Genomic DNA, 24549 nt, shown 5'->3' on the forward strand with positions numbered 1-24549 from the left:
GTTGGCAGCTCAGGGCTGGTGAGAAGTCCAGAGGGCTAGCCAGGCACCCTGGCCATGCTCTTCCTAGGTGGCCTGAGAGTCCATATACTGAGCCAAGATGGCGGCCTTCCAGTTGCAGGAGTGTTAGGCCAGCCCAGATTGGCAAGCTGGGTTCTCCAGGCCCTGGGCCAGTATTCTGGACTGGGACTCAGTGGACTTTGAAGAGGTAGAATTCCCTAAGTCGGCCTCTCTCCTTGATAATTTACCCAGAATGGCCCAGATGACAATGACAATCTGGGTACAAAATATTTCAGTCCATTTCATCATGTTTACCAAGTACCAGGTGTCAATAGAATTTATGAGTGATAACTAAAGGGTAAGGCACTTTACATCTTAATCCTCTCAGCCACCTTGTAAAGCAGGTATTATCTCCATTTTTAAGTCGTGGAAACTGAGGTCCAGGGAGGCACAAGATCACATGACTAAGGGAGTGGGGAAAGCCAGGATTGGAGATTGGGTTGATAGGGCTCCAAAATGCCTGATCTTTCCACTCCCCTGAGTGCTCAGGGGTGATGAAGATGACTAAGACCCTGTTCCTTCCCTTGGGAGGGAGCGACATACCCACTCCAGCTAACTATTGCATGGGTCAGGGTGACATCACCACCTCTGCAGCAGATGGAGGCTGATTCATCTGTGGGAGAGTCAGGAGGGGCCTCTGCGGAAGGGTCCGCTGGCTGGAAGGGTCAGCTGGCTGGAAGGGTCGGTTGGCTGGCGGGGGTCTTGAAGAGGGCAAAGATAAGAGAATGAGCCTTGGGGAGGTTCCAGGGCCAGATGCAAACTGCCTGTATGCCTCCCAGGCAGGGGCCTCCTTGGCCTAGGTCCTTCCCATAGGAGCTCAAACCGCCACCACACTAACCATGGCTGAGGGGACCCGGCAGGCCGCAGTGGGGAGGGACGAGATCCCTGAGCTTACACAGGGGCTGAGGGGAGCTCAGTGAATCACCTAGGGGACACCTGGACCAACGGTGGCGGAGGGGCGCATGGGTCTCCCTGCCAAGCTATGGGGGAGGGGATGATGGACATGAGAACTTCCAGCTCATTGGTGCTTTAGGGTGGAGAGCCGGGATGAGGGAAGCTGGTGGCTATCCGGGGGGGTGCTCTGAGGTCTGCAGGGGAACTGCCTCCCCAAAGTTTCAAGCTAGGGGTGGAAGGGGGGATTTGCGGTCATTAGGAGCGGGAAGGAGGCCGGATGGGAGCACGAGGTGTCCCGCCTCCAAAGGGTGGAGGGCTCCCGGTGGGCGGCGCGGCGGCGGCCGCGGCGGTGAAGTCATCGTGGGGAGTGGTCCGCTTGCGGCGGGTGCGGGGGCTTCGCGGGCACCCAGTGGAGCAGCGGGAGCCCGGCGCCGTCGAGGGGCGGGCGATGGGGCGCCGGCCCGTCTTGGTAGGGGTGGGCTCCGCACTGGGGGCGGAGCCGCTGCTGGGTGGGGCGCGCCTCGGGCGCGGACGGAGGCGGCGGGACGCCCGCGCCCACGGCCGGCCCACAATGAGGCGAGCGGGCAGCGCGGAGTAGGCGGCGGCCGGCCGGGCCGGGCCACGCGGCGGCGCTGCTCGGGCAGGTTGGGGCAGGGCCGCGGGGCGCCCGAGCGAGGACACCGCGGCCCCGCCTCCGCCCCTCCCCTCGCCTGCCGGTCGGCGCCCGAGCTCGGAGCCGCAGCCGCAGCCGGAAACCGGGCCCGCGCGGCGGCCGCCGTCCCGGCCAAGCCGGGGCCCCGAAGCCAGAGCCGGAGCCGGGCGGGCCGCGGGGTCATGGCTGGGCCGCGGGGCGCGCTGCTGGCCTGGTGCCGCCGCCAGTGCGAGGGCTACCGCGGCGTGGAGATCCGCGACCTGAGCAGCTCCTTCCGGGACGGCCTGGCCTTCTGCGCCATCCTGCACCGGCACCGGCCCGACCTGCTGTGAGTGCGGGGCCCCGGGCGAGCGGGCGGCGCGGGGCGGGCTGGGGCCGCGACCGCCGCCCCCCTCAGTGACGCGAAGCCCGGGCGGTGACAGGCGCCGCCCCCGGACACGGAGACGCCGACCCCCCCGACAGCCGCGGACGCCGGGCGGGTCCCTGAGACCCCGGCCCAGGGCGCCCCTCCCCCGCCCGGCCGCCCTGACCCCGCCCGTGGGATCCCGAACTCTCCCCCGAGGCTGGTCCCTCCGCGGGGACACTGGCCCCGCCCACAAAGCGCTGATTTCCGCCGAGGATCGCTGAACCCCTAAGCCCTTGACCTCTTTGAAGGGGTGTTGAGCCCTCTTTGGGGGCCCTGGGCCTCTCCTACCCTAAACTCTTCTCCACGGGCTCGCCGGGCCTCCCCTCTCCCCCGAGGCTTCCCACTCGGGGTGGCCCCTTGCTCCGGGTGTGCAGGTGAACCCCCACTTCTCTGACCCCCAAATAGGAGCTTGCCTCCAGACAGTAGCACAGTTCCCGGCACAGAGGAGACCTCGGCTAACAGGTGTTGGATGAATGGATGTACAGACCCTGTGCTTTCCCCACGCCCCCCAACTTAGGACGCAGCCCTGCCTCCCGGGTGTGTGCTCGATGGCCCTGCTGCCCTCCTCAGTGGGGCACGCAGGTGGGGCGCGCAAGAGTAGTCACAGGCCGGCAATGTTGGGAAGACTCCTAGGATCCGATTGATAGACACCAACCGGGTGCTGCAGGTTGTGAAATGGCCCCTTCCTGCCCAGAGCTGCCCAATGAGGTTCTCATGGGAAAATGCATTCAGACTCCCCAGAACAGTTGACTTGGAGCCTCTGTCTTTGCTCTCTCTGCCTTGAGCCCTGGAACCTCTCCTCCTTTCGTCCCTTCATTCCTAAAACACTGGGTGAGTTTATCTGGTGCCATTCCTTGCACTTCAGGTCTCACCTGTGAATCAGGGAGGAGAGTTCTGGTCCCTACCCCTTTCGCATGCAGCCCTCTTGCCAGGGCTCCCCCAGCCTGGCAGATGGAGGCTTTCTGTGCCTGTTCCACCTCCAGATTTGCACTGTCCGAGGGCAGCATGTGGGAAGGCTTCTAAGGGATTGCCTCAGGATTCCATGATGCAGGTGCACCTGGTTTACCTGTATGTACCCTGCAGTACCGTGTCTGTGGGTGGTGGCTTGGGCCCTGGAGGAGAGGGTTTTGGGGCTGTGGATACAGAAGGGAACAAGATGAGGTGGTCATGTAGGTGGGCCCCTGCCCGCTGTGGGGCATGTGACACCCATACTAATGGAAGCACAAGGTTGATGCCTGGTTGCCCAGGAGCAGGGGGTAGAAGGATGGAGGAAAAGGGCACCAGGGTTAGACCTGGGCATTGGAAGGGAGGGCCCAAGGGGTCTTCTATTTTGTCTGAGGGGCAGGAGTGAGGCAGGAAGCAGGGACAAACCCAGTGTGGGAGGGGACTTGGGTGTGAAGTGAAGCCATTTGGTGGGCCTGAGCCTAGTGGCATCAAAGTAAATAAAGGCCGCCTGGTTTGTGTTTAGCTTCTCCATGTCTTAGGCGCATGGCCTTGGGTCCTCATGGGCTCTCTCCAGGCATCAGTGTCCTCATCTGTGAGGTGGGATTGATAATGTGACACAGCTCACAGAAATGTGAGGATTGCATGAGATAACAAGCATTCATTTAACATTAGTTACTGTAAGTAACTAATGTTACTTTTTTTTTTAAATGTTTTTTATTTTTTTGAGATGGGGTCTCACTCTGTCACCCAGGCTGGAGGGCAGTGGCACAATCATGGCTCACTGCAGCCCCCACCTCCCGGGCCCAAGCAATCCTCCCACCTCAACCTCCCTAGTAGCTGGGACCACAGGCACACGCCACCACGCCTGTCTAATTTTTTTGTATTTGTAGAGATGGGTTTTCGCCATGTTGCCCAGGCTGGTCTTGAACTCTTGAGCTCAAGTAATCTGCCTACCTCAGCCTCCCAAAATGCTGGGATTACAGGCATGAGCCACCATGCCTGGCCCAATAACAATGTTTGATTTCTTCATTTATTCAACCAGTATTTGTAGAGTCATATTGCTCTGTGCTGGACACTGTACCTGGTAATGGAAGTACCAATCAACAAAACAGGCAACCCTACACGCTCTCCCACACCTGTAGGGGAAACGTGTATAAACGATGATGGCAATTCCATGTACCCTATCAGAGGGCTGGGGCTGGGAGACCTCCTAGGGAGAATATAGTCTTCAAGGAGATGGCAGGAGCCAGGTGAGGGCTGCTGGGTGGACGTTCTGGCACGGGACCCCATCTGAGCAAAGGCAAGGGGCGGGAGGTGTGTGCAAAGCTGGAGGCTGTGTAGCTGAGTGGGGAGCACACAAGGTAGCGAGTTGGGAGATGCAGTTGGGACAGATGGCGGACAGCTGCTTTTGCTGGCTAAGGAGCATGGATAGGGGCCTCAGGGAACCATGCAGGGTTTTTTTTGTTTTTGTTTTTGTTTTTTTGAGATGGAGGCCTGTCACCCAGGCTGGAGTGCAGTGGCGTGATCTCGGCTCACCACAACCTCTGCCTCCCGGGTTCAAGCAATTCTCCTGCCTCAGCCTCCCAAGTAGCTGGGATTACAGGCACGCACCACCATGCCCGGCTAATTTTTGTAGTTTTTAGTAGAGATGGGGTTTCACCATGTTGGCCAGGCTGGTCTCGAACTCCTGACCTCAGATGATCCGCCTGCCTCGGCCTCCCAAAGTGCTGGGATTACAGGCGTGAGCCACCATGCCTGGCCGAGCCACGTAGGTTTTTCTTTTTTGAGACGGAGTCTCACTCTGTCAGCCAAGCTGGAGTGCAGTGGTACGATCTCTGCTCACTGCAAGCTCCACCTCTTGGGTTCACGCCATTCTCCTGCCTTAGCCTCCCGAGTAGCTGGGACTACAGGCGCCCACCACCATGCCTGGCTAATTTTTTGTATTTTTAGCAGAGATGGGGTTTCACTGTGTTAGTCAGGATGGTCTCAATCTTCTGACCTCGTGATCCACCTGCCTCGGCCTCCCAAAGTGCTGGGATTATAGGTGTGAGCCACTGCACCTGGCCAACCACGTAGGTTTTAAGCAAGGGAGGGATGTGGCTGGAAAAAGTGTGCAGGGGAGGGTGGCTCTGCTTCTGAGATCCAGAATCATGTCCAGGCATTCATTTGCAATATTGCCAGTGCATTGCACAGGAAGCTGAGGTCCAGGTCCCACATAATGTGTAGGGAAGTCCTCAGTGATGGGTTGGGAGGATCTCCGTGAGAGTAGGAGTGGCCTAGAGTGAGGGCAAGAATCATCTCCTAAAGTGGTTCAGGCTTCTAGGGCTGTGAGCCCTGCCTGGGTGAATCCAGTGTTGGCCCAGGGCTCTGCTGGGACAAGGGTTGTGGGGGCTGGGCCATCCCTCCGCACCACCCGAAATCCAGACATGCTTAAGCTCCTTTGAGGGCGTGGACCATGTGGGTTTCATTTCTGTGTCCTTCGTCTTCCCCAGAGCCAAGTAGAACTCCGCAGGCCTCTGAAGACTCTCAGAAAATATATGTGTTACCAAAACACAGATGTTAATTAGGGACAGAGATGGGGGTGGAAGAAGTTGGAAGAAAACCTGCAGGATCCTGAAGGTTTTTTACAGTTTTCACACTGTTTTCCGCATTGATTCATTCAACAAACATTTACGGAGCATCTTCGAAATTTGGGGAACTGTGTAGGGAGTTGGGGGCACAGAGTAGCTAGAATGTGACCCCAGCCTTCTTGGAACACTTCTGGGGTGACCGAAATAAACGGCTGAGACAAGTTGCTTTTGTCTCATTTGGTCTTGGAAAAAGCCTCTGTTGGGGGCTGGGTACCATGGTGTTTTCCTCGCCCTGTTGCAGTGTCATGAGCCAGACCGGGAGACGGAGGTTTCGAGAGGTGAAACACCTTGCTAAGGTCGCACTCTGAGGCAGTGGCAGAAAAGGGGAGCTAGGGAGGCAGCCCAGGGGAGAAGGAAGTGGCCTGGTCAGAGTGGCAAAAAGGGAGCTGGTGCCCAGACATAGTCACCTTGCCTCTCCCCGTCCACCCAGCCCTGGGGCACCAGACCCCTTCCAAGGTCCTCAAGCAACTCTTTCCTGCCCAGGGTTCACAGTCCCTGGCCCCTGCCTGGAAAAGTGTTGGGGGCAGGAGGAGGGGGCTGTGCTTACCCGGCTCCCTCATATCTGCGAGGCCTGCCCTTTACCAAGCTGGGACTCCACCAGCTTGGGAGGTGGTACTAGTGCTTTTCCTGATTTGCAGATGGGACAATGAATGCTGGAAGGACTGCTGATCCCCCCAACCCCATGGTCACATGGGAATTCAGCCCTCAGAGGTGGCGTGGCCTGCTCTTGCCTCTGCCCACCCGTCTCCGGCAGTCAGGGCTGCAGTTTTCAGCCATAGAAGGGCAAGGCTGCATGCGGATGCACCCAGGAGGCTGCCCGGCGGGAAGACTGAGCTGCCTCTGCTGGTTTCAGCGGCCTGGAGTGGGGAGGGAGGAGGGGGATAAATAAAGCCTGCAGGCCAGCCAGCTGTCCCGTGCTGGGGCCCCTAGACAGGCCCTGCCACCTCTCACCTTTCCTAGTTTAGAAACTAGAAAATCCCTCACTGCTTCCCCAGTGGAAGCTGCCCCAGGAGTGGCCCAGTGGGGCCAACCAGCTGTTCTATGCCAGCAGCTCCGGAGTATGTACATTTCCACTCTGGTTCCAACTTGTTCTTCTATTCACGGCCCCATTAAGAAAAACATTCATCTGCAGGCCGGACCGGGTTGGGATTCAGCAAGTTGGTGTGGCTACTCTGAGTGTGTGACACACCTGCAGGGGCCTGTGAGCAGTGGGAGGGCCAGACATGTGGATTTCCAGGGCTGGTGGCTTCCTTTCTCCAGGCCTCAGTGTCCTCATCTATCAAATGAGATCAATTCTTGCCAAACAGAGTTGCTGTGACAAGAAAGTAAATGAGACAGAGGAGCCCAGCACTGCGCCCTGGGTGAGGTCACATGCGGGTCTTAGTTATGTCTTTGCTACGGACTCCAGAGGTGGCTTCCTGCAGAGAGGCAAAGGATCTTAAGCTTGAAAGCCTGGGCTTGAGCCCCACCCCTTCCCAGTGATTTCCCAGCCTCTGCTTGGATGCCTCCAGGGCCCGTGATCTCATGCCCTGCCCTGCCCTGGCAGCTCCAGCTCTAGCAGCAAATGTTTGCTGCCTCAGTTTCCCCCTTAGTAATCCACAGACTCCCCCCCAGCAACCCTGCTGAGGTTGATGCTGGCTGGGACGTCTTCTCTGTTCAGCTCCTTTCTGACTCTGACCCCGCCCCTATTCCCCAGTCACCTCCCCTCTTGACCAATCCTCCTCCCTTTGCCTCTTGCAGAGATTTTGATTCGCTTTCCAAGGACAATGTCTTCGAGAATAACCGTTTGGTAAGTTCCCGGACAGATGGAAGCCCAAGAGGCTCTGTGTGTGTGTGTGTGTGTGTGTGTGTGTGTGTGTGTGTGTGTTTGGTGGGGAGGGCAGGGGTCTTGCACGGTGGCTGCCCTTGTACACTGGCCCTGGCTGCACCTTTCCCCACCCTCTGCTTCCCACCAGCCCCCTCATGCATGGAGCACCAGGCTTCCCCTTTCTCCAGGCCGTCCTGTGGCGCTTGGGTGGGGTTAATACTGAGGGGAACCCACAGTCACCCCATCCCACTGAAGGGAGCTGGGCCTAGGCTGAGGGGTCGCCCCCTAACGCTACCTCCTCTTCCTGCTTCGGCTGCTCCCGCCCTTGCACCTGTCACCACCCCAGGCCTTTGAAGTGGCTGAGAAGGAGCTGGGGATCCCCGCTCTCCTGGACCCCAATGACATGGTCTCCATGAGCGTCCCTGACTGCCTCAGCATCATGACCTATGTGTCCCAGTATTACAACCACTTCTGCAGTCCTGGCCAAGGTGAGAGGGGGACTCAGCCTTTCACGGAGGCTGGCCCAGCGGGTGGCCCTGGGGATGTCTGATGCTTGCTACTGGTTTTCTGAGTTGTAAACAGGCTGCTGAGGAGTGTCTCATTCATTTACTTATTCATTCATTCACTCGTTGAAATATTTCTTTTTTTTTTGAGACAGAGTTTCGCTCTTTTTTTTTTTTTTGAGATGGAGTCTTGCCCTGTCACCCAGGCTGGATTGTGATGGCACGATCTCGGCTCACTGCAACCTCCGCCTCCTGGGTTTAACCTCCTGCCTCAGACTCCCAAGTAGCTGGGATTACAGGCACCCGGCACCACGCCCGGCTAATTTTTTGTGTCTTTAGTAGAGACAGGGTTTCACTATGTTGGCCAGGCTGGTCTCAAACTCTTGACCTCGTGATCTGCCCGCCTTGGCCTCCCCAAGTGCTGGGATTACAGGCGTGAGCCACTGTGCCCAGTCCCACTTTTTTTTTTTTTGAGACGGAGTTTCGCTCTTGTTGCACAGGCTAGAGTGCAATGGCGGGATCTTGTCTCACTGCAACCTCCGCTTCCTGAATTTAAGCAATTCTCCTGTCTCAGCCTCCTGAGTAGCTGGGATTACAGGCACCCACCACTACACCTGGCTAATTTTTGGTATTTTTAGTAGAGATGAGGTTTCACCATGTTGGCCAGGCTGGTCTTGAACTCCTGACCTCAGGTGATCTGCCCGCCTCAGCCTCCCAAAGTGCTGGGACTACAGACGTGAGCCACTGGTGCCCGGCCTGACATATATCTTGAGTAAAAGAGCCCTGTGCTGGGCTTTGGGGATGCAGCTGTGAATGTAATCACTGCTGAAGTCCCATGGGGGAGATAGACACCAAACACACCCACCAGAAAATGAACACAATCATATCAGAGGAGACACAGCAGGTTGCGTTCATCCGCTGCATGGAGTCCACCTCCCTGGCACCCACCCTCACTTCCTGTTTGCAGACACTTCCTTGGGTTTTTCCTCCAGCGGGGAAGTGGCCCTGTCTGGTGAGGCTGCTGTGCTGTCTTCCACAGAAGTGACTGAGAGCTGAGAGGCTGGGGAACTGGGGAACCAGAGTTGCAGGGGCTACAAGGTGACTCGGTTCTGAGTGAGGTCACTGGGCATTCCCATGCAAGGACCTCCCTTGGGGGTAGCTGGGCCTCCCCTTCTGCAGAGAGGAGATAGGCCTAGAGAGGGGAAGCAAGGAGCTCAAGATCACACAGCAGACAAACTGAACAGCTGGGTTGAGAATCCAGGTGTCCTGAATCCAACGCTGGGTTCCTGCTGTCCCTGGGTCTGAGTAGAGCCCATTTCAGCCCCTCCCTCCTGCCTCTGCTGTCGGTCTAGACAGTTCTGGCCCAACTCTTTTTTTTTTTTTTTTTTGATACAGAGTTTTGCTCTTGTTGCCCAGGCTGGAGTGCAATGGCGCGATCTCGGCTCACTGCAACCTCTGCCCTCGGGGTTCAAGTGATTCTCCTGCTTCAGCCTCCTGAGTAGCTGGGATTACAGGCGTGCACCAACATGTCCGGCTAATTTTTGTATTTTTAGTAGAGATGGGGTTTCGCCACTTTGGCCAGGCTGGTCTCAAACTCCTGACCTCAGGCGATCCACCTGCCTCGGCCTCCCAAAGTGGTAGGATTACAGGCATGAGCCACTGCGCCCGGCCCTGGCCCAACTCTTTAAAGTGTTTTATGAAGTCAGAGGTTTCTTTTCTTTTCTTTCTTTTTTTTTTTTTGAAATGGAGTTTCACTCTTCTTGCCCAGGCTGGAGTGCAATGGCGCGGTCTCAGCTCACTGCAACCTCTACCTCCCGGGTTCAAGTGATTCTCCTGTTTTAGCCTCCCAAGTAGCTGGGATTACAGGCACCCGCCACCACACCCAGCTAATTTTTGTAGTTTTAGTAGAGACGGGGTTTCACCATGTTGGCCAGGCTAGTCTCGAATTCCTGACCTCAGGTGATCCACCCACCTCAGCCTCCCAAAGTGCTGGGATTACAGGCATGAGCCACTGCACCCAGCCATCTTTTCTTTCATTATATATATATGTATATATATACACGCATATACATATATATGTACATATATTATGTGTATATATGCGTGCGCGCGCACACACACACACACACACACATATATGTGTATTTTTTTTGAGACAGGGTTTTACTCTGTTGTGTTGCCTAGGCTGGAGTGCAGTGGCATGATCACAGCTCAATGCGTCCTCAACCTTCCTGGGCTGCGGTGATTCTCCTACCTCAGCCTACTGAGAAGCTGGGACTACTGGTGCATGCAACCACACCCAGCTAATTTTTATATTTTTTTGTAGAGGTGGAGTATCACCATGTTACCCAGGTTGGTCTTGAACTCCTAAGCTCAAGGGATCTACCCTTCTCGGCCTCCCAAAGTGCTGGGATTACAGGCATGAGCCACTATGCCCAGCCATAAATAAATAACTTTAGAAAAAAAAGAAAAAATAGCCGGGTGAAGTGGCTCATGCCTGTAATCCCAGCACTTTGGGAGGCTGAGGCAGGTGGATTGCTGTTGAGACCAGACTGGGCAACATAGCAAGAACCTGTCTCTACCAAAATAAAAATAAAAAAATTAACCAGGCATAGTGGTGGCACACCTGTAGTCCTAGCTACATGGGAGGTTGAGATGGGAGGTTTGCTTGAGGCCAGGAGTTCGAGGCTGCGGTGAGCTATGATCACGCCAGTGCACTGCAGCCTGGGCAACAGAGCGAGACCCCATCCCTAAACAGAAAAAATAAACAAGAAAATTTAGAACATGGCAAAAGCAGAAAAATTAAAATAATGTCTTATACCCCTTCCCCCTGATGTAACACTAGGGGTTAAAATAATTGAACAAATAACATTATGTATATTTTAATAGAAAACAAAATGAAAGTATTTCCAGACCCCAGAGGCTCTGGTGAGAGACAGTCTAAGGTTGGGGTTAAGAGCATGGACTCAAAATTTTCACTCTGCCATTTCCTCTTTGGGTGACCATGGGTCAGTTATTTAACCACTCTGCTTCAGTTTCCCTTTTGCAGTGAGGATAGGAATAACACCCATCTCACAGGGTTAACTTGAGGAGTAAATGAGGAAATGTATAAACCAGTGTTTGGCACCTATTTAGATTAGTATTCTTTTTTTTTTTTTTTTTTTGAGACAGAGTCTCGCTGTGTCATCCAGGCTGGAGCTCAGTGGCACAACCTTGGCAGACTGCAGCCTCTGCCTCCCACGTTCAAGCGATTCTCATGCCTCAGTCTCCCAAGTAGCTGGGATTACAGGTGCGCACCACCACGCCTGGCTTAATTTTTGTATTTTTAGTAGAGATAGGGTTTCACTATGATGGCCGGTCTGGTCTGGGATTTCTGACCTCAAGTGATCCACCCACCTTGGCCTCCCAAAGTGCTGGGATTACAGGTGTGAGCCACTGCGCCCAGCCAAGATTAGTATTCTTACTACTTCTTATTTCACTGATTAGCGTTTAGCTGGATTCCTTAGAATCACAATTCAGCCTTAGCCTGCGGCCTTCCTTGTGGCCAAACCTGAATCTCTCTCTACTGAGCTCATCTCTGGGACTCTGCGGGGTGGGTGGGGTGTGGGCAGCTGTTGGTGGTACGCAGCTCATTCGTTGGCCCTCTCTGGGCAGCCTGGTGGGCAGGGGCAGCCCTGGTGGGCACAGCTTACCGTGCTGAGTGTGGGCATGGGCACTCCCTCGCCCTGCAGGGATTCTCATTGATAAAGGTACAGTTTGTGGCAGACAGTCCTTTCTCTGTTATGCTGCCTGTATTTTCAGCCTCGCAATGTATTTTCATACCTTCTCTAATAAATCTGCCTTTTGTAATAAAAAAGAAAAGGTACAGTTTGTGCCTTTCATACAACTTGGCCCCTAAATGCAAACCATTTTTATCCCATCTGCTGCTTAAGCAAAGGAAACAGTGATGTGTTCCAACTCTGGAGGCAAAGCTGGCTGTTCGACTCCCCCAGATGGTCCTGTACTGTACTTTCTGGGCGAGTGGAGGCATTTCAAGAGTGACTTTGACTAGCCTTGACTTTTTACCAGACTGGGTAAGTTTGGAGCCTGCCCCTGGCTGAGATGTCGTGGTGCTGTGCTGAGTGTTCAGCTGTGCCACCACGCTCAGTGGGTGCCAGTGACCCCGGGCACAACAGACAGACCCCCACCCTGGAGGAGCTGCAGCCTGCTCAGGGAGCCAGGGCATGAGTGAAGGCAGCCAAGCGGCTGTGGGAAATCAGAAAGGGGTTGGGGAGTAATGTCAGGATGAAGTCCAGCTTCTTCATGTGGCTTCTAAGGGCCTCTCCCCAGTCAGCTGGAGCCACTCCTGGTACCAACCATAGTGTTATTGAATTTATTTCTTTTTTTGAGACAGAGTCTTGCTCGGTTGCCCAGGCTGGAGTGCAGTGGCGCGATCTCAACTCACTGTAACCTCCACCTCCCAGGTTCGAGCGATTCTCCTGCCTTAGCCTTCCGAGTGGCTGAGTGGCTGTGATTATAGGCGCGCACCACCACGTCCAGCTGATTTTTGTATTTTTAGTAGAGATGGTGTTTCACTATGTTGGCCAGGCTGGTCTTGAACTCCTGACCTCAAATGATCCACCCACCTCAGCCTCCCAAAGTGCTGGGATTATAGACGTGAACCACTGTGCCCGGCCTGAGGAGCTGAGTCTTAGAGGAACCCAGGGTGGGTGGGTTTGTTCTGGTGAGGGGGTGTGCAGGCCGGGTTCTGGCCCCCGATACCCACTTGGGGATAGGCAGGACAGCTCCTTGTCAACCCCAAGGAGGCAGCGCCTTTCCTGAGCTGTCAGGGCAGCACCATGTGGTTCCTTTCTTTTCCTTTCCTTCACCTCCTCTACCCTGGTGGCAGGGAAGCTGCTGGTGCAGCCACACGCGGGTGCTGTGTTCTGTGATCGTACTGTTGCGCCATTGTTCGGATTGGCTCTGTGCAGTAGGAGTCACTCTCCCCATTTGATGGAGGTTCAGTGAGGTTCATGGCTTGCCCTCAGCACTTGGCTTAAAACTGGAAGCGTCCCCGGGCCCGTGTGAAGCGGGAGCCAGCTCCTGTCCCACTGCATTAGGTGGTCTGCCTTTAGGTGATGGCTACAGGTCTCAAATCTTCAGCCAGGTTGGGACCTCCTGGGACTCCAGGATCTCCACCTGCTTCAGGACCCCTTTCTCATCTCTTGGCAGCTGGTGTCTCACCACCCAGAAAGGGCCTGGCACCCTGTTCCCCGCCATCTGTAGCACCCACTCCAGTGGAACCAGAAGATGTGGCTCAGGTAGGCAGATACCTGGAGAGGTGGGAGGGCCAGGGGTGGAGGGGGCGAGTTATGTGGACGACTATCATTGCAGTGACTGGGTCATGTGAGGAAGTTAGCCCTGACAGTGTTCAGAGGGTGCTTGTTCTCTGTCCCTGCCCTATTGGCTTTGGGAACAGGTGTCCCTGACTGGGGCAGTGAGGCATGGGTCAGGAGGCCAGTCCCGTTCTATGGGCAGGGAGCCCTACCTCCTTCTCCAGGACTCAGGTGGGGTCAGGAGATGCCAGCTCTGGCAAGGGGAGAGAGGGCAGTCCACAATGCTGACTTCACCATCATGGGACTGTCAGGAGTTACACACGTAGTAAAGCAAAGATTCCCCTTGATTCCTGTGGAGACAGCTTTAAACTTCCCGGCTTGATTTCCTTTAATCCTCTCAACAACCCAGGGAGGTCAGCATTATGGGCCCTGATATACAGATGAGGAAACTGAGGCTCAGCGAGGTTTAGTCATTTGTCCAAGGTTACTTAGTAAGGAAGTGGGGGCCAACTGCCAGTCACCTGTTTGAAGGACTTAGAGGAAGTGACACCAGCCCTTCACATCTGGACAGCACCTTACAGTGTGTAAAGGGCCTTCCCCTCCTGCTCCCATCTGCTCCTTGCTGGAGGGAGCTAGCCCCAGGGTGGGTGCCCCATGAGGGTACATGGGGCTGAGGCTGGCAGGGATTATACAGTTTCATTCTGCAGGTGGGACCCAAGCCCACACTTGAGCAGCTTGCTCAGGTTCACTGTGCTTGGATGTAGAGAAACTGGGATTTAAATCCGTGGCAGTTCTAGGAGAGAACAGAAAAGGCAGCTGAGGTGGGCCTGGGAGGACAGGAACCTGTCAGGGGGGCTCCCCAAAGGGGAGGAGGAGGGGGCAGGAGCCACCAAGGGGAAGGGGCTGCACAGCCAGGAGCTGCCTTCCTTGGGGGAGGGAAGCCTCAGAAACCGGAAGTCAGGATTTTCGTGTTTCCGCACTGGCTCAGTGACCTTGAACAAGGCTTTCCTCCGTTCTGGGCTTTGGCTTCCTCACCTGGGAGACAGTGGCAGCCTCCTGCCCTCTGCCTCTCCTGGGGCCCTGATGAAGTCCATTTCCACCACGAAGCCTGGTGCACACTTGAGTGATGGTGGCCGTTGGAGGGAGGGAGAGGGCAGTGATGTGAACAGGATGGCTGGTGACCATGTCCTGCTCCCAACCTCCCCCACCTCGTTCTCTGCAGGGCGAGGACCTCTCCTCAGGCAGCCTGTCAGAGCAGGGCACCGGCCAGACCCCCAGCAGCACGTGCGCAGCCTGCCAGCAGCATGTGCACTTGGTGCAGCGCTACCTGGCTGACGGCAGGCTGTACCATCGCCACTGCTTCCGGTGAGTGGCCAGGGCCGCGTGTTACCCCCGAAACCAGGGAGGGGGCTACCATGGGTTCAGCACACACAGTGCACCAGGCACCTTGCCAGGCCCTTCACACCAGAGCCCCTGGCTTATCCCCGTTTTATGATGAGCAAACCAAGGCTTAGTGAGGGGAAAAGCACTTGCTCAGCCACATGATTCGAGACAGAAACGGGGTTAGAGCACAGGGGTTTTCCTTCCAGCGCCTACGCATTTTGAGGATAACTACTGCATGAGGATGAAGGAGCACTTTAAAAGCCATGTGTACTTTAAAAGCCATTGAAAATTAGCCGGGCATGGTGGTGCACACCTCTAATCCCAGCTACTGGAGAGGCTGAGGCAGGAGAATCGCTCGAACCCGGGAGGCAGAGGTTACAGGAAGCCGAGATCGTGCTACTGCATTCCAGCCTGGGTGACAGAGTGAGACTCTGTCTCAAAAAAAAAAAAAAAAAAAAAAGAAAAAGGCCATTGAAAAAAGAAAATGAAATATTTTAGCTTAAAAAAAATTTTTTTGGCCGGGTATGGTGGCTCATGCCTGTAATCCCAGCACTTTGGGAGGCCGAGACAGGTGGATCACCCTGAGGTCAGGAGTTTGAGACCAGCCTGATCATGGTGAAACCTCATCTCTACTAAAAATACAAAAATTAGCTGGGCGTGGTGGTGGGCACCTGTAATTCCGGCTACTCGGGAAGCTGAGGCAGGAATCACTTGAAGCCAGGAGGTGGAGGTTGCAATGAGCTGAGATCGCACCTTTGCACTCCAGCCTGGGCAACAGAACGAGACTCTGTCTCAAAAAAAAAATCTTTTTTTCTTTTAAGATGGGTCTACTATGTTGCCCAGGCTGGTCTCAACCTCCTTGGCTCAAGTGATCTTCCTGTCTTACCCTCCCAAGTAATCGGGACTACAGGCATGTGCTACCATGCCCTGTTTGAAGTTTTAAAAAATTACAGTAACAACTTGCTTTAAGTATGTGGCTTCCAAGGGAAGCCAGATTTTAAGAGAGTGGTATAAGCGGCAAGGAAAGTAAAAAAAACTTAGAAAATTCATGGAAACATTTTATGTTTCAAAAATGAAACCAAAAGAGGAAATTGAACAGTCAAGGAAGCCGGGACTGGCAGCACGCACTTGATCTGGTTGAGTGTGCCCCTGAGTGGGGGGCAGCTGGTGCTGGAACCCTGGAACCTGACTGCAGAATTGGGGTGTCATGGGGAAAAATCTCGAGGAGGAAACAGACTCTACCAACACAGTCACATCTGGCTACCAGGGCAGTGTTTTAGAAACTTTTTACAGGCCGGAGCTGGGTGCGGTGGTGGCTCATGCCTATAATCCCAGCACTTTCGGAGGCCGAGGCTGGAGGATCGCTTGAGGCCCAGAGTTTAAGACTAGCCTGGGCAACATAATGAGACTTCATCTCTACAAAAAAATTAAAAAAAAAAAAATTAGGCCAGGCGCGATGGCTCACGTCTGTAATCCCAGCACTTCGGGAGGCCGAGGCGGGTGGATCACGAGGTCAGGAGATCGAAGCCATCCTGGCTAACACGGTGAAACCCCGTCTCTACTAAAAATACAAAAAAAATTAGCCGGGCATGGTGGTGGTGGGCGCCTGTAGCCCCAGCTACTCGGGAGGCTGAGGCAGGAGAATAGTGTGAACCCGGGAGGCAGAGCTTGCAGTGAGCCGAGATCGCGCCACTGCACTCCAGCCTGGGTGACAGACTGAGACTCCGTCTCAAAAAAAAAAAAATTAGTGTAGTGGCAAGCACCTGTAGTCTTAGGCATTTGGGAGGCTGAGGCAGGAGGATCACTTGAGCCCAGGAGTTTGAGGCTGCAGTGAGTTATGACTGCACTACTGCACTCCAACCTGGGTGACAGTGAGACGCTGCCTCAAAAATAAAAAGAAACTTTTTATAGTAACTCCTAGTAAAAAATGCACTTGACACTGTGACTAGATGTAAATATTTACCTGAAATAAAACTGTGTAAGTAGAGGCACAGCTGGAGTAAGAGTTTCACAAAGCACTATTTGGCCTTTCTTGTATGATACAGTCTTATACATTGTATCTTATTCTATTTCATTAACAAAACACAGCTGGAAGCAGTGGCTCACACCTGTAATCCCAGCACTTTGGGAGGTCTACGCAGGTGGATCACTTGAGGTTGGGAGTTTGAGACCAGCCTGGCCGACTTGGTGAAACTCCATCTCTACTAAAAATGCCAAAAAAAATTAGCCAGGTGTGGTGGCAGATGCCTGTAATCCCAGCCACTTGGAAGGCTGAGGCAGGAGAATCTCTTGAACCCGAGAGGCGGAGGTTGCAGTGAGCCAAGGTCGTACCATTGCACTCCAGCCTGGACAACAAGAGTGAGGCTCCATCTCAAAAAAACAAAACAAAACAAAATGAAAACAAAACACAAAACACCACCTGATTGGGTAAAAACCACTGCTTTATTTTCCTGAGCCACTACTGGATGCAGCCACTCACTGGATGCCACCTCTCAGGGGGACCTTTGCTTCTTCCTCTTGCAGCATAAACTGAAGGCATTTTTCACAATTTCTGTTGCTGATTTCGTGTGATTTGGTGATTTTATTGTTCCACTATGCTTCTGACAGTTACTGTTTTCTTTATCCTCTGGGAAGTCTAGGGTATGGAGCCTGGAGCTTGGCTGGCAGTTGGGAGGAGGGAAGGGAGGAGACAGCCCTGGGTGCGGCTGGAGGGGTAGCCAGTGCCTGGGCCCGGCTGCCTGGCTAAGTGAACCCCTGTCCTGTCCCCTGCCAGGTGTCGGCGGTGCTCCAGCACCCTGCTCCCTGGGGCTTATGAGAATGGGCCCGAGGAGGGCACCTTTGTGTGTGCAGAACACTGTGCCAGGCTGGGCCCGGGGACACGGTCGGGGACCAGGCCTGGGCCCTTCTCACAGCCAAAGCAGCAGCACCAGCAGCAACTCGCAGAAGATGCCAAGGATGTTCCAGGAGGCGGCCCCAGCTCCAGTGCTCCTGCAGGGGCTGAGGCCGATGGACCCAAGGCCAGCCCTGAGGCCCGGCCGCAGATCCCTACCAAGCCCCGGGTTCCTGGCAAACTACAGGAGCTGGCCAGCCCCCCTGCGGGCCGCCCCACCCCTGCCCCCAGGAAGGCCTCTGAGAACACCACCCCAGCACCCCCCACGCCCCGGCCCCGCTCCAGTCTGCAGCAGGAGAACCTGGTGGAGCAGGCTGGCAGCAGCAGCCTGGTGAACGGTGAGCAGGGTGCAGTCGGGGCAGGGGGCACCGGGTGGCAGTGCACTATCTGTTGAAAAGTCTGTGTGTCTGGGAGTGTTGGTGGGCCCCTCTCCATCTGTGCCATTGTGTGCTGTGCTGTGTTGGGGCCTGCCTGTGTTTTTGAGGTTAATATATATATATATATTTGTGTGTGTGTGTGTGTGTGTGTGTGTGTGTGTGTGTGAGTGAGATGGAGTTTTGCTCTTGTCCCCCAGGCTGGAGTGCAGTGGCTTGACCTCGGCTCACTGCAACTTCCACCTCCCGGGTTCAAGCGATTCTCCTGCCTCAGCCTCCTGAGTAGCTGGGATTACAGGCATGTGCCACCATGCCCAGCTAATTTTGTGTTTTTTTTTTTTTTTTTTTTTTTTAGTAGAGACGGGGTTTCTCCATGTTGGTCAAGCTGGTGTTGAACTCCCTACCTCAGGTGATCTGCCTGCTTCGGCCTCCCAAAGTGCTGGGATTACAGGCATGAGCCACTGTGCCCAGCCTATTGTTATTTTTGAGACGGAATCCCACTCTGTCACCCAGGTTGGAGTGCAGTGGTGCGATCTCGGCTCACTGCAACCTCTGCCTCCCGGGTTCAATCAATTATCCTGCCTCAGCCTCTTGAGTAGCTGGGATTACAGGCTACCACAGCCTGGCTAATTTTTGTATTTTTAGTAAAGATGAGGTTTCACCATGTTGGCCAGGCTGGTCTCAAACTCCCGACCTCAGGTGATCTGCCCACCTCAGCCTCTCAAAGTGCTGGGAGTACAGGCATGAGCCACTGTGCCGGGCTCTTTTTATTTTTTTTGAGACGGAATCTCACTCTGTCATCCAGGTGGAGTGCAGTGGCACAATCTCGGCTCACTGCAATCTCTGCCTTCCAGGTTCAAGCGATTCTCCTGCCTCAGCCTCCCAAGTAGCTGGGACTACAGGTGCACACCACTATGTCTGGCTAATTTTTGTATTTTTGGGTAGAGATGGGTTTTCACCATGTTGGCCAGGCTGGTCTCGAACTCCTGACTTCAGGTGATCTGCCCGCCTTGGCCTCACAAAGTGCTGGGATTAAGGCCTGAGCCACCATGCCTGGCCTGTTTCTGAGGATATTAATTCCTGCCACAAATGCCGAGTTCCTCAGCCTCTGCCGTGCTCTGTTCTCCATGCTGGGACGGTGCAAACAAAACAGACCCAGGCCCCGCCCTTACACTGCCTCCCTCTGCATGCGCTCTTTTGCATCTGTTCTTGTGGGCTTTAGTTTCAGGGTGTGTAGTAAGTGCCACTCTGCATGTGCCCGTGTGTCCCCGAGCTCTCTGGGACTCTGCACATTGGTGTCCTTCCTGTGTGTCCTGGCCCATCCACAGGCACACTGCAGGTGACCTCCATGCCCAGCCTCTATGCTTGTCTATGTCTAGAAGGGGAGAGCTCAGGGGCTTGGGGGAGAGCAGAGGGGTCAGGTGGGCCCCGGAGCCAGTGTGAGCTGCAGTGGAGACCCCTGGCCCATTCTGTGGGTGCATTCTCCCCCAACCCCACATTGTAGAATGCTCCCAGATGACCTCCCTGGGTTTCCGTGAGCTTGTAGGATTGAGACTCCTTGTATAAGGCTGCTGGGCAGCCCTTATCATTCCATTAGGGAAGGCATTGGTGGCCACGGGGAGAGAGACTCCCAGGGTCACCCTGCGACTTGCACTAGAACATTCTATTTGTTCAGCTCTTGTGGAGGCTGGATCTGAGCTGACCGCTGGGGACACAGATTACTGTTCAGGCCTATCTGTGCCTTCAGGGTGCTCCCAGTGTTGAGGTGGAGACAGGCACAGATGCAAGGGTTTCAGTGGATTGTGGAAGTCTTGCTAAGTTGGAAGGAGGGGAGCAGGGGCTGCTGTGGGATTCACCGAGGACACTTGGGAGTCCAGGACTTCCAGGAGGAGGTGGCTCCCAGGCTGAGTTGAGATGATGTTTTCTGCCCACACTGGCAGGGGGTGTCTGAGGGGATTTGGGTTTCTTCTCAAATGAAATGCAAACGGGGTCTCAGGTGGCCTGGCCTTGACCCCTGACTGTTCTCAGGCACCTGGGTGCTTATCTAATCTCCATGGGCTGGCCTGGGGAGGTGCGAGGGTGCCAGGAGGAAGGCGGGGCGCTCCTGGGGAGGCAGGTGCTGTGGCTGGCTCCCTGGGTGCCCACCTCCTGCTGCCCATGAAGGCCTGGCTCACTCTCCTTTCCCATCTAGGGAGACTGCACGAACTACCTGTCCCCAAGCCGAGGGGGACACTGAAGCCGTCCGAGGGGTATGTCGATCCCTGAGGGGCTTTCCTGCTTTGGAGGTCCTGGTGGTGGGAATCAGGGTACTCTGGGGCCGGGTAGGGAGAGAGGCTTCCTGTGGATGGGCAGGGCGGGGCTCAGGAGGGGAAGGAGAGCTGGGCCCACACCCCTTCTCCTGAGGCTCACCCCGGGATTCCTGCGGCCAGTGCCTGGCCCCCTCCCCAGGTCCCTGCTCCTGTGGGCAGTGCCCGGTGCAGGCAGCCACCTCTGGTACCCGTCGCCTCTCCAGGCTCCTTTGCCCTGTAACATGGGAGGCCAAGGCTTGATTATAGAGTTGATTTGAGGCTTAGCAGCAGAGTATAGAAAGACCTGGAAAAGCTCAGCTGTAGTACCAGTCCCTCAGGTCCTGCAGCACGGGACCCTGCTTCACGTGGAGGACATCTACTTCAGCTGTTATTTGAGGGCCATGCTTCCCCCATGTGGTCGGTCTGTAGGGAGCCAGGTGGGCCATGGCTGTGCCAGTTGTTAACGTTTACTGAGTCCCTGGCACTGAGCAGGTGCCCCAGTGCCCCGCCCAGTGCTGGACTCCATAGCTCACTGCATCCTTACACCAACCCTGTGAGGCAAGGATTATTAAGGTCCCCATTGAGTGGAAAGGGAGACTAATACAGAGGGAGGGCAGGTGACTTTCCCAGGGTACATGGATTGTAGGTGGCAGAGCCCCTCGTCGATCCTTTCCTGGGCTGGGTTAACAGCAGCTCTGTGACTTGAAGGTTCACATTCTCTGGGCCTCAAAGGCTGTGACTGTAACAGTCCATTTCAGACTGGCCCCATGGGGCTGGGGGTGGGAGAAGGGAAACAGCCGTTTCTCATCCACCCGCTTTGAAGTAGAGTCAAAACTGTCTAGAGAGAGAAGGAAGCTGACCCTTGCCTCTGCTAATGGTTTCTGCTGCTTCCCCCCTCCCTCCAGGACACCAGCCCCCAGGAAGGACCCCCCATGGATCACGCTGGTGCAGGCAGAACCAAAGAAGAAGCCAGCCCCACTTCCCCCAAGCAGCAGCCCGGGGCCACCAAGCCAGGACGGCAGGCAGGTGGAGAATGGAGGCACCGAGGAGGTGGCCCAGCCGAGCCCAGCGGCCAGCCTGGAGTCCAAACCCTATAACCCCTTTGAGGAGGAGGAGGAGGACAAGGAGGAAGAGGCTCCAGCTGCACCCAGCCTGGCCACCAGCCCTGCCCTGGGCCACCCGGAGTCCACACCCAAGTCCCTGCACCCCTGGTACGGCATCACCCCTACCAGCAGCCCCAAGACAAAGAAGCGCCCTGCCCCGCGCGCACCCAGCGCGTCCCCACTGGGTGAGTGCCTTTCCTGGAGCTCTCCTGACAGTCGGAACTCGGGGGTGGGGTCTGGGCCTGGGGAGGGGGTGTGGTGAGGCAGAGCCTCCCAGGCCAGGCACCACGTGTTTCATGGGTGACTTCTCATTTAATCCTAGAGCAAACCTGTGAGTAGGTATCGTCACCTCCACTTTGCAGGTGAGGAGACTGAGGCACAGAGAGGCTAAGTAGTTTGCCTAAAGCCTCTCAGTGCTTAAGCAGTAGAGGCAGGATTTGAACCCACGGAGTCTGGCCCGAGTCCATCTCTTCACCCTCCCTGTCGTGCTCGTTAAACGTGCTGTTTAGTGGTGTGCTCAGTGCAGCGAGGGGCTCATGGAAAGGAGGCGTTTGCTTGAATCCTGCCTAACTCTGTCACTGTCGCTGCAGTTCCTGAGCGACCTGGGCTCTCACCTGGCCATGTGTGACCAGGTGTAATGACTCTGACTGTCCCTGAGTCTGTCTGTAGTCCTCCACGTGACATGGTGGCTCAGCTCCAGGCTGCTGGGCCTCCTCCGCCCAGTGCTTCCCCCCTCACCCAGGAACGCTGGAGTTTTTGGCCCTCACCTTCTCCCAGTCTTCTGATACCCTGAGCTGGGTTTTTGGCCCTAACCTTCACCGTGGCTGGGTCTGGCCGCCTCTGAGAGTTCCATGGGACCCCCTCTCACAGTGGGGCAAGAGCATGCCAGAGCTGGCAGAGGCAGGTGCTCAGGGGGTCTGAGCGGAGCCCTGGGACCCCAGCTGAGGCTGGCCTGTCTGGGTGGAAGTGGTGGGCAGCTTCAGGGGACAGCAGAGGAGCATGAGCTCTGGAGTCAGATACAGTGGATTCAGTCCCACCCCGTGCTGGGGCGAGTGCCCTCTCCTCTCTAAGCCTGTTGCCTCATCTGGAAAATGCAGATAATGTGTTTGGAAGCATCATATCCATCAGCCACGAGGAGATAAATTGGTGCCCGGCAGTGCCTGTCCCAGAGCTGGTGGCTGCGAGGGCTGCATGCTCCTCCCCCCTGCCTCCGCACTGCAGATCAGGGGCAGAGGAGGGGCCACCTCTCTTCCTCTGGCATTCCCAAGGTGGTTTTGCTGTGGGTGCCCTCATGGGGGCTATGGGGAGTGTGGGGAAGTGGAGGCAGCAGGCAGAACGCAAGGCGGGCGGGTTGGACTCGGGTGGCTGGATGCACCTCATGACTTCCGTCCTGCCGGGCGTTTGCTGTTCCCTGGGCCTTGGCCCTGTCTCGATGTGGAGGGCTTGGGTTTCTGGGGCTGCCTGCGGCTCTGTTGAGAGTGGAGCCGGGAGGTGGGGCTGGAAGCCCTTGTGGTGCTCCCCTTGTGAGGTGTCCTGGTGCTCGTCCGCACAGCTCTCCACGCCTCCCGCCTCTCGCACTCGGAGCCGCCCTCGGCCACACCATCGCCAGCGCTCAGCGTGGAGAGCCTGTCGTCTGAGAGCGCCAGCCAGACTGCAGGTGCAGAGCTTCTGGAGCCGCCAGCTGTGCCCAAGAGCTCCTCAGAGCCTGCTGTCCATGCCCCTGGTACCCCTGGAAACCCTGTCAGCCTCTCTACCAACTCCTCCCTGGCCTCCTCTGGGGAACTAGTGGAGCCTAGAGTGGAACAAATGCCTCAAGCCAGCCCTGGCCTTGCCCCCAGGACCAGGGGCAGCTCAGGTCCCCAGCCAGCCAAGCCCTGCAGTGGCGCCACCCCAACGCCTCTCTTGTTGGTTGGAGACAGGAGCCCGGTGCCTTCCCCTGGAAGCTCGTCCCCACAGCTGCAGGTAAAGGTGAGTGCCCCCTCACCCTCACTAAAAGTGACATCCTCTCTAGTGGATGCGGGTCTGGTCTCAGGGCAGAAATGTCCAGAGCCTTTTCTTAATTTTTTTGAGATGGAGTCTCTCTCTGTCACCCAGGCTGGAGTGCAGTGGCGCGATTTTGGCTCACTGCAAGCTCTGCCTCCTGGGTTCACGCCATTCTCCTGCCTGAGCCCCCAAGTAGCTGGTACTACAGGCGCCCACCACCACGCCCGGCTAATTTTTTGTATTTTTAGTGAGTGGGGTTTTCACCCCGTTAGCCAGGATGGTCTCGATCTCCTGACCTCGTGATCCGCCTGCCTCAGCCTCCCAAAGTGCTGGGATTACAGGCATGAACCACCACGCTTGGCCTTCTTTTTTATTTTTTTTGAGATGGAGTCTCGCTCTATCACCCAGCCTGGAGTGCAGTGGTGTGATCTCGGCTCTCTGCAAGCTCCGCCTCCCAGGTTCACACCATTCTCCTGTCTCAGCCTCCCGAGTAGCTGGGACTACAGGTGCCCGCCACCATGCCCAGCTAATTTTTTGTATTTTTAGTAGAGACGGGGTTTCACCGTGTTAGCCAAGATGGTCTCGATCTCCTGACCTCACGATCCACCCGCCTTGGCCTCCCAAAGTGCTGCGATTACAGGCGTGAGCCACTGCCCCCGGCTGTCTAGGGCCTTTTCTATCTTTACTGGCCTCTGACTTCCTGAGTGGCCTTGGCCAGTCTATCTACCCATTACCCACTCTGTCCAATGAGGCACAAACCCGTCTGTCCATGCTTCCATCCATCTGCCAGAGCTCCCACCTATCTATCCACCTGTCCACAAACATAGCCTCCCAGGTCTTATGTATCAGGGCCCCTGTTTGCCTCCCATCCCCTCCACTTGCCTATTTGGGTTCCACTCACCAGCCACCAGTCATCCCGTATTGTCTGTCTGCTCTTCCATTCACTCAGGCTCTACTGATGCCAGACCCTGGGCAGAGTTGTATTAAAACCCTATCCTGGCTGGGCATGGTGGCTCACACCTGTAATCCCAGCACTTTGGAGGCTGAGGCAGGCAGGTCACTTGAGGATAGGAGTTTGAGACCAGCCTGGCCAACATGGTGAAACCCCATCTCTACTAAAAATACAAAAATTAGCCAGGTGTGGTGGCAGGCGCCTGTAATCCTGGCTACTCGGGAGGCTGAGGTAGGAGAATTGCTTGAACCTGGGAGGTGGAGGTTGTAGTGAGCTGAGATGGCCCACAGCCTGGGCAACAGAATGAGACTCTGTCTCAGAAAAAAAAAAAGACCCTGTCTTTGGCCTCCAGGGGCTCACGATCTGC

The 24549-nt window shown here is 55.7% G+C and overlaps 1 protein-coding gene across 6 annotated transcripts in view; it reads left to right on the forward strand.

Annotated features, from left to right (window-relative positions):
• Positions 1-1322: 1322 nt before the first annotated feature.
• Positions 1323-24549, forward strand: part of MICALL1 (MICAL like 1) — a 36054-nt gene continuing 12827 nt past the window's right edge. Inside the window, exons 1-9 of one of the 6 annotated variants that reach the window (XM_016939152.4) lie at positions 1323-1931; positions 7325-7373; positions 7738-7879; positions 13106-13194; positions 14432-14574; positions 17366-17820; positions 20048-20105; positions 21050-21432; positions 22800-23209. In XM_016939152.4, coding sequence (XP_016794641.2) covers positions 1786-1931; positions 7325-7373; positions 7738-7879; positions 13106-13194; positions 14432-14574; positions 17366-17820; positions 20048-20105; positions 21050-21432; positions 22800-23209 — 1875 coding nt within the window. In that variant the 5' untranslated portion in view covers positions 1323-1785. Of the gene's footprint in view, positions 1932-5941; positions 6946-7324; positions 7374-7737; positions 7880-13105; positions 13195-14431; positions 14575-17365; positions 17821-20047; positions 20106-21049; positions 21433-22799; positions 23216-24549 lie in introns of those variants that run through there. The other 5 variants (XM_016939151.4, XM_054675593.2, XM_016939153.4 and 2 more) reach the window with 5 other exon arrangements.

The sequence above is a fragment of the Pan troglodytes genome, chromosome 23 (assembly GCF_028858775.2).
Source record: "Pan troglodytes isolate AG18354 chromosome 23, NHGRI_mPanTro3-v2.0_pri, whole genome shotgun sequence".
Classification (NCBI taxonomy): Eukaryota; Metazoa; Chordata; class Mammalia; order Primates; family Hominidae; genus Pan; species Pan troglodytes.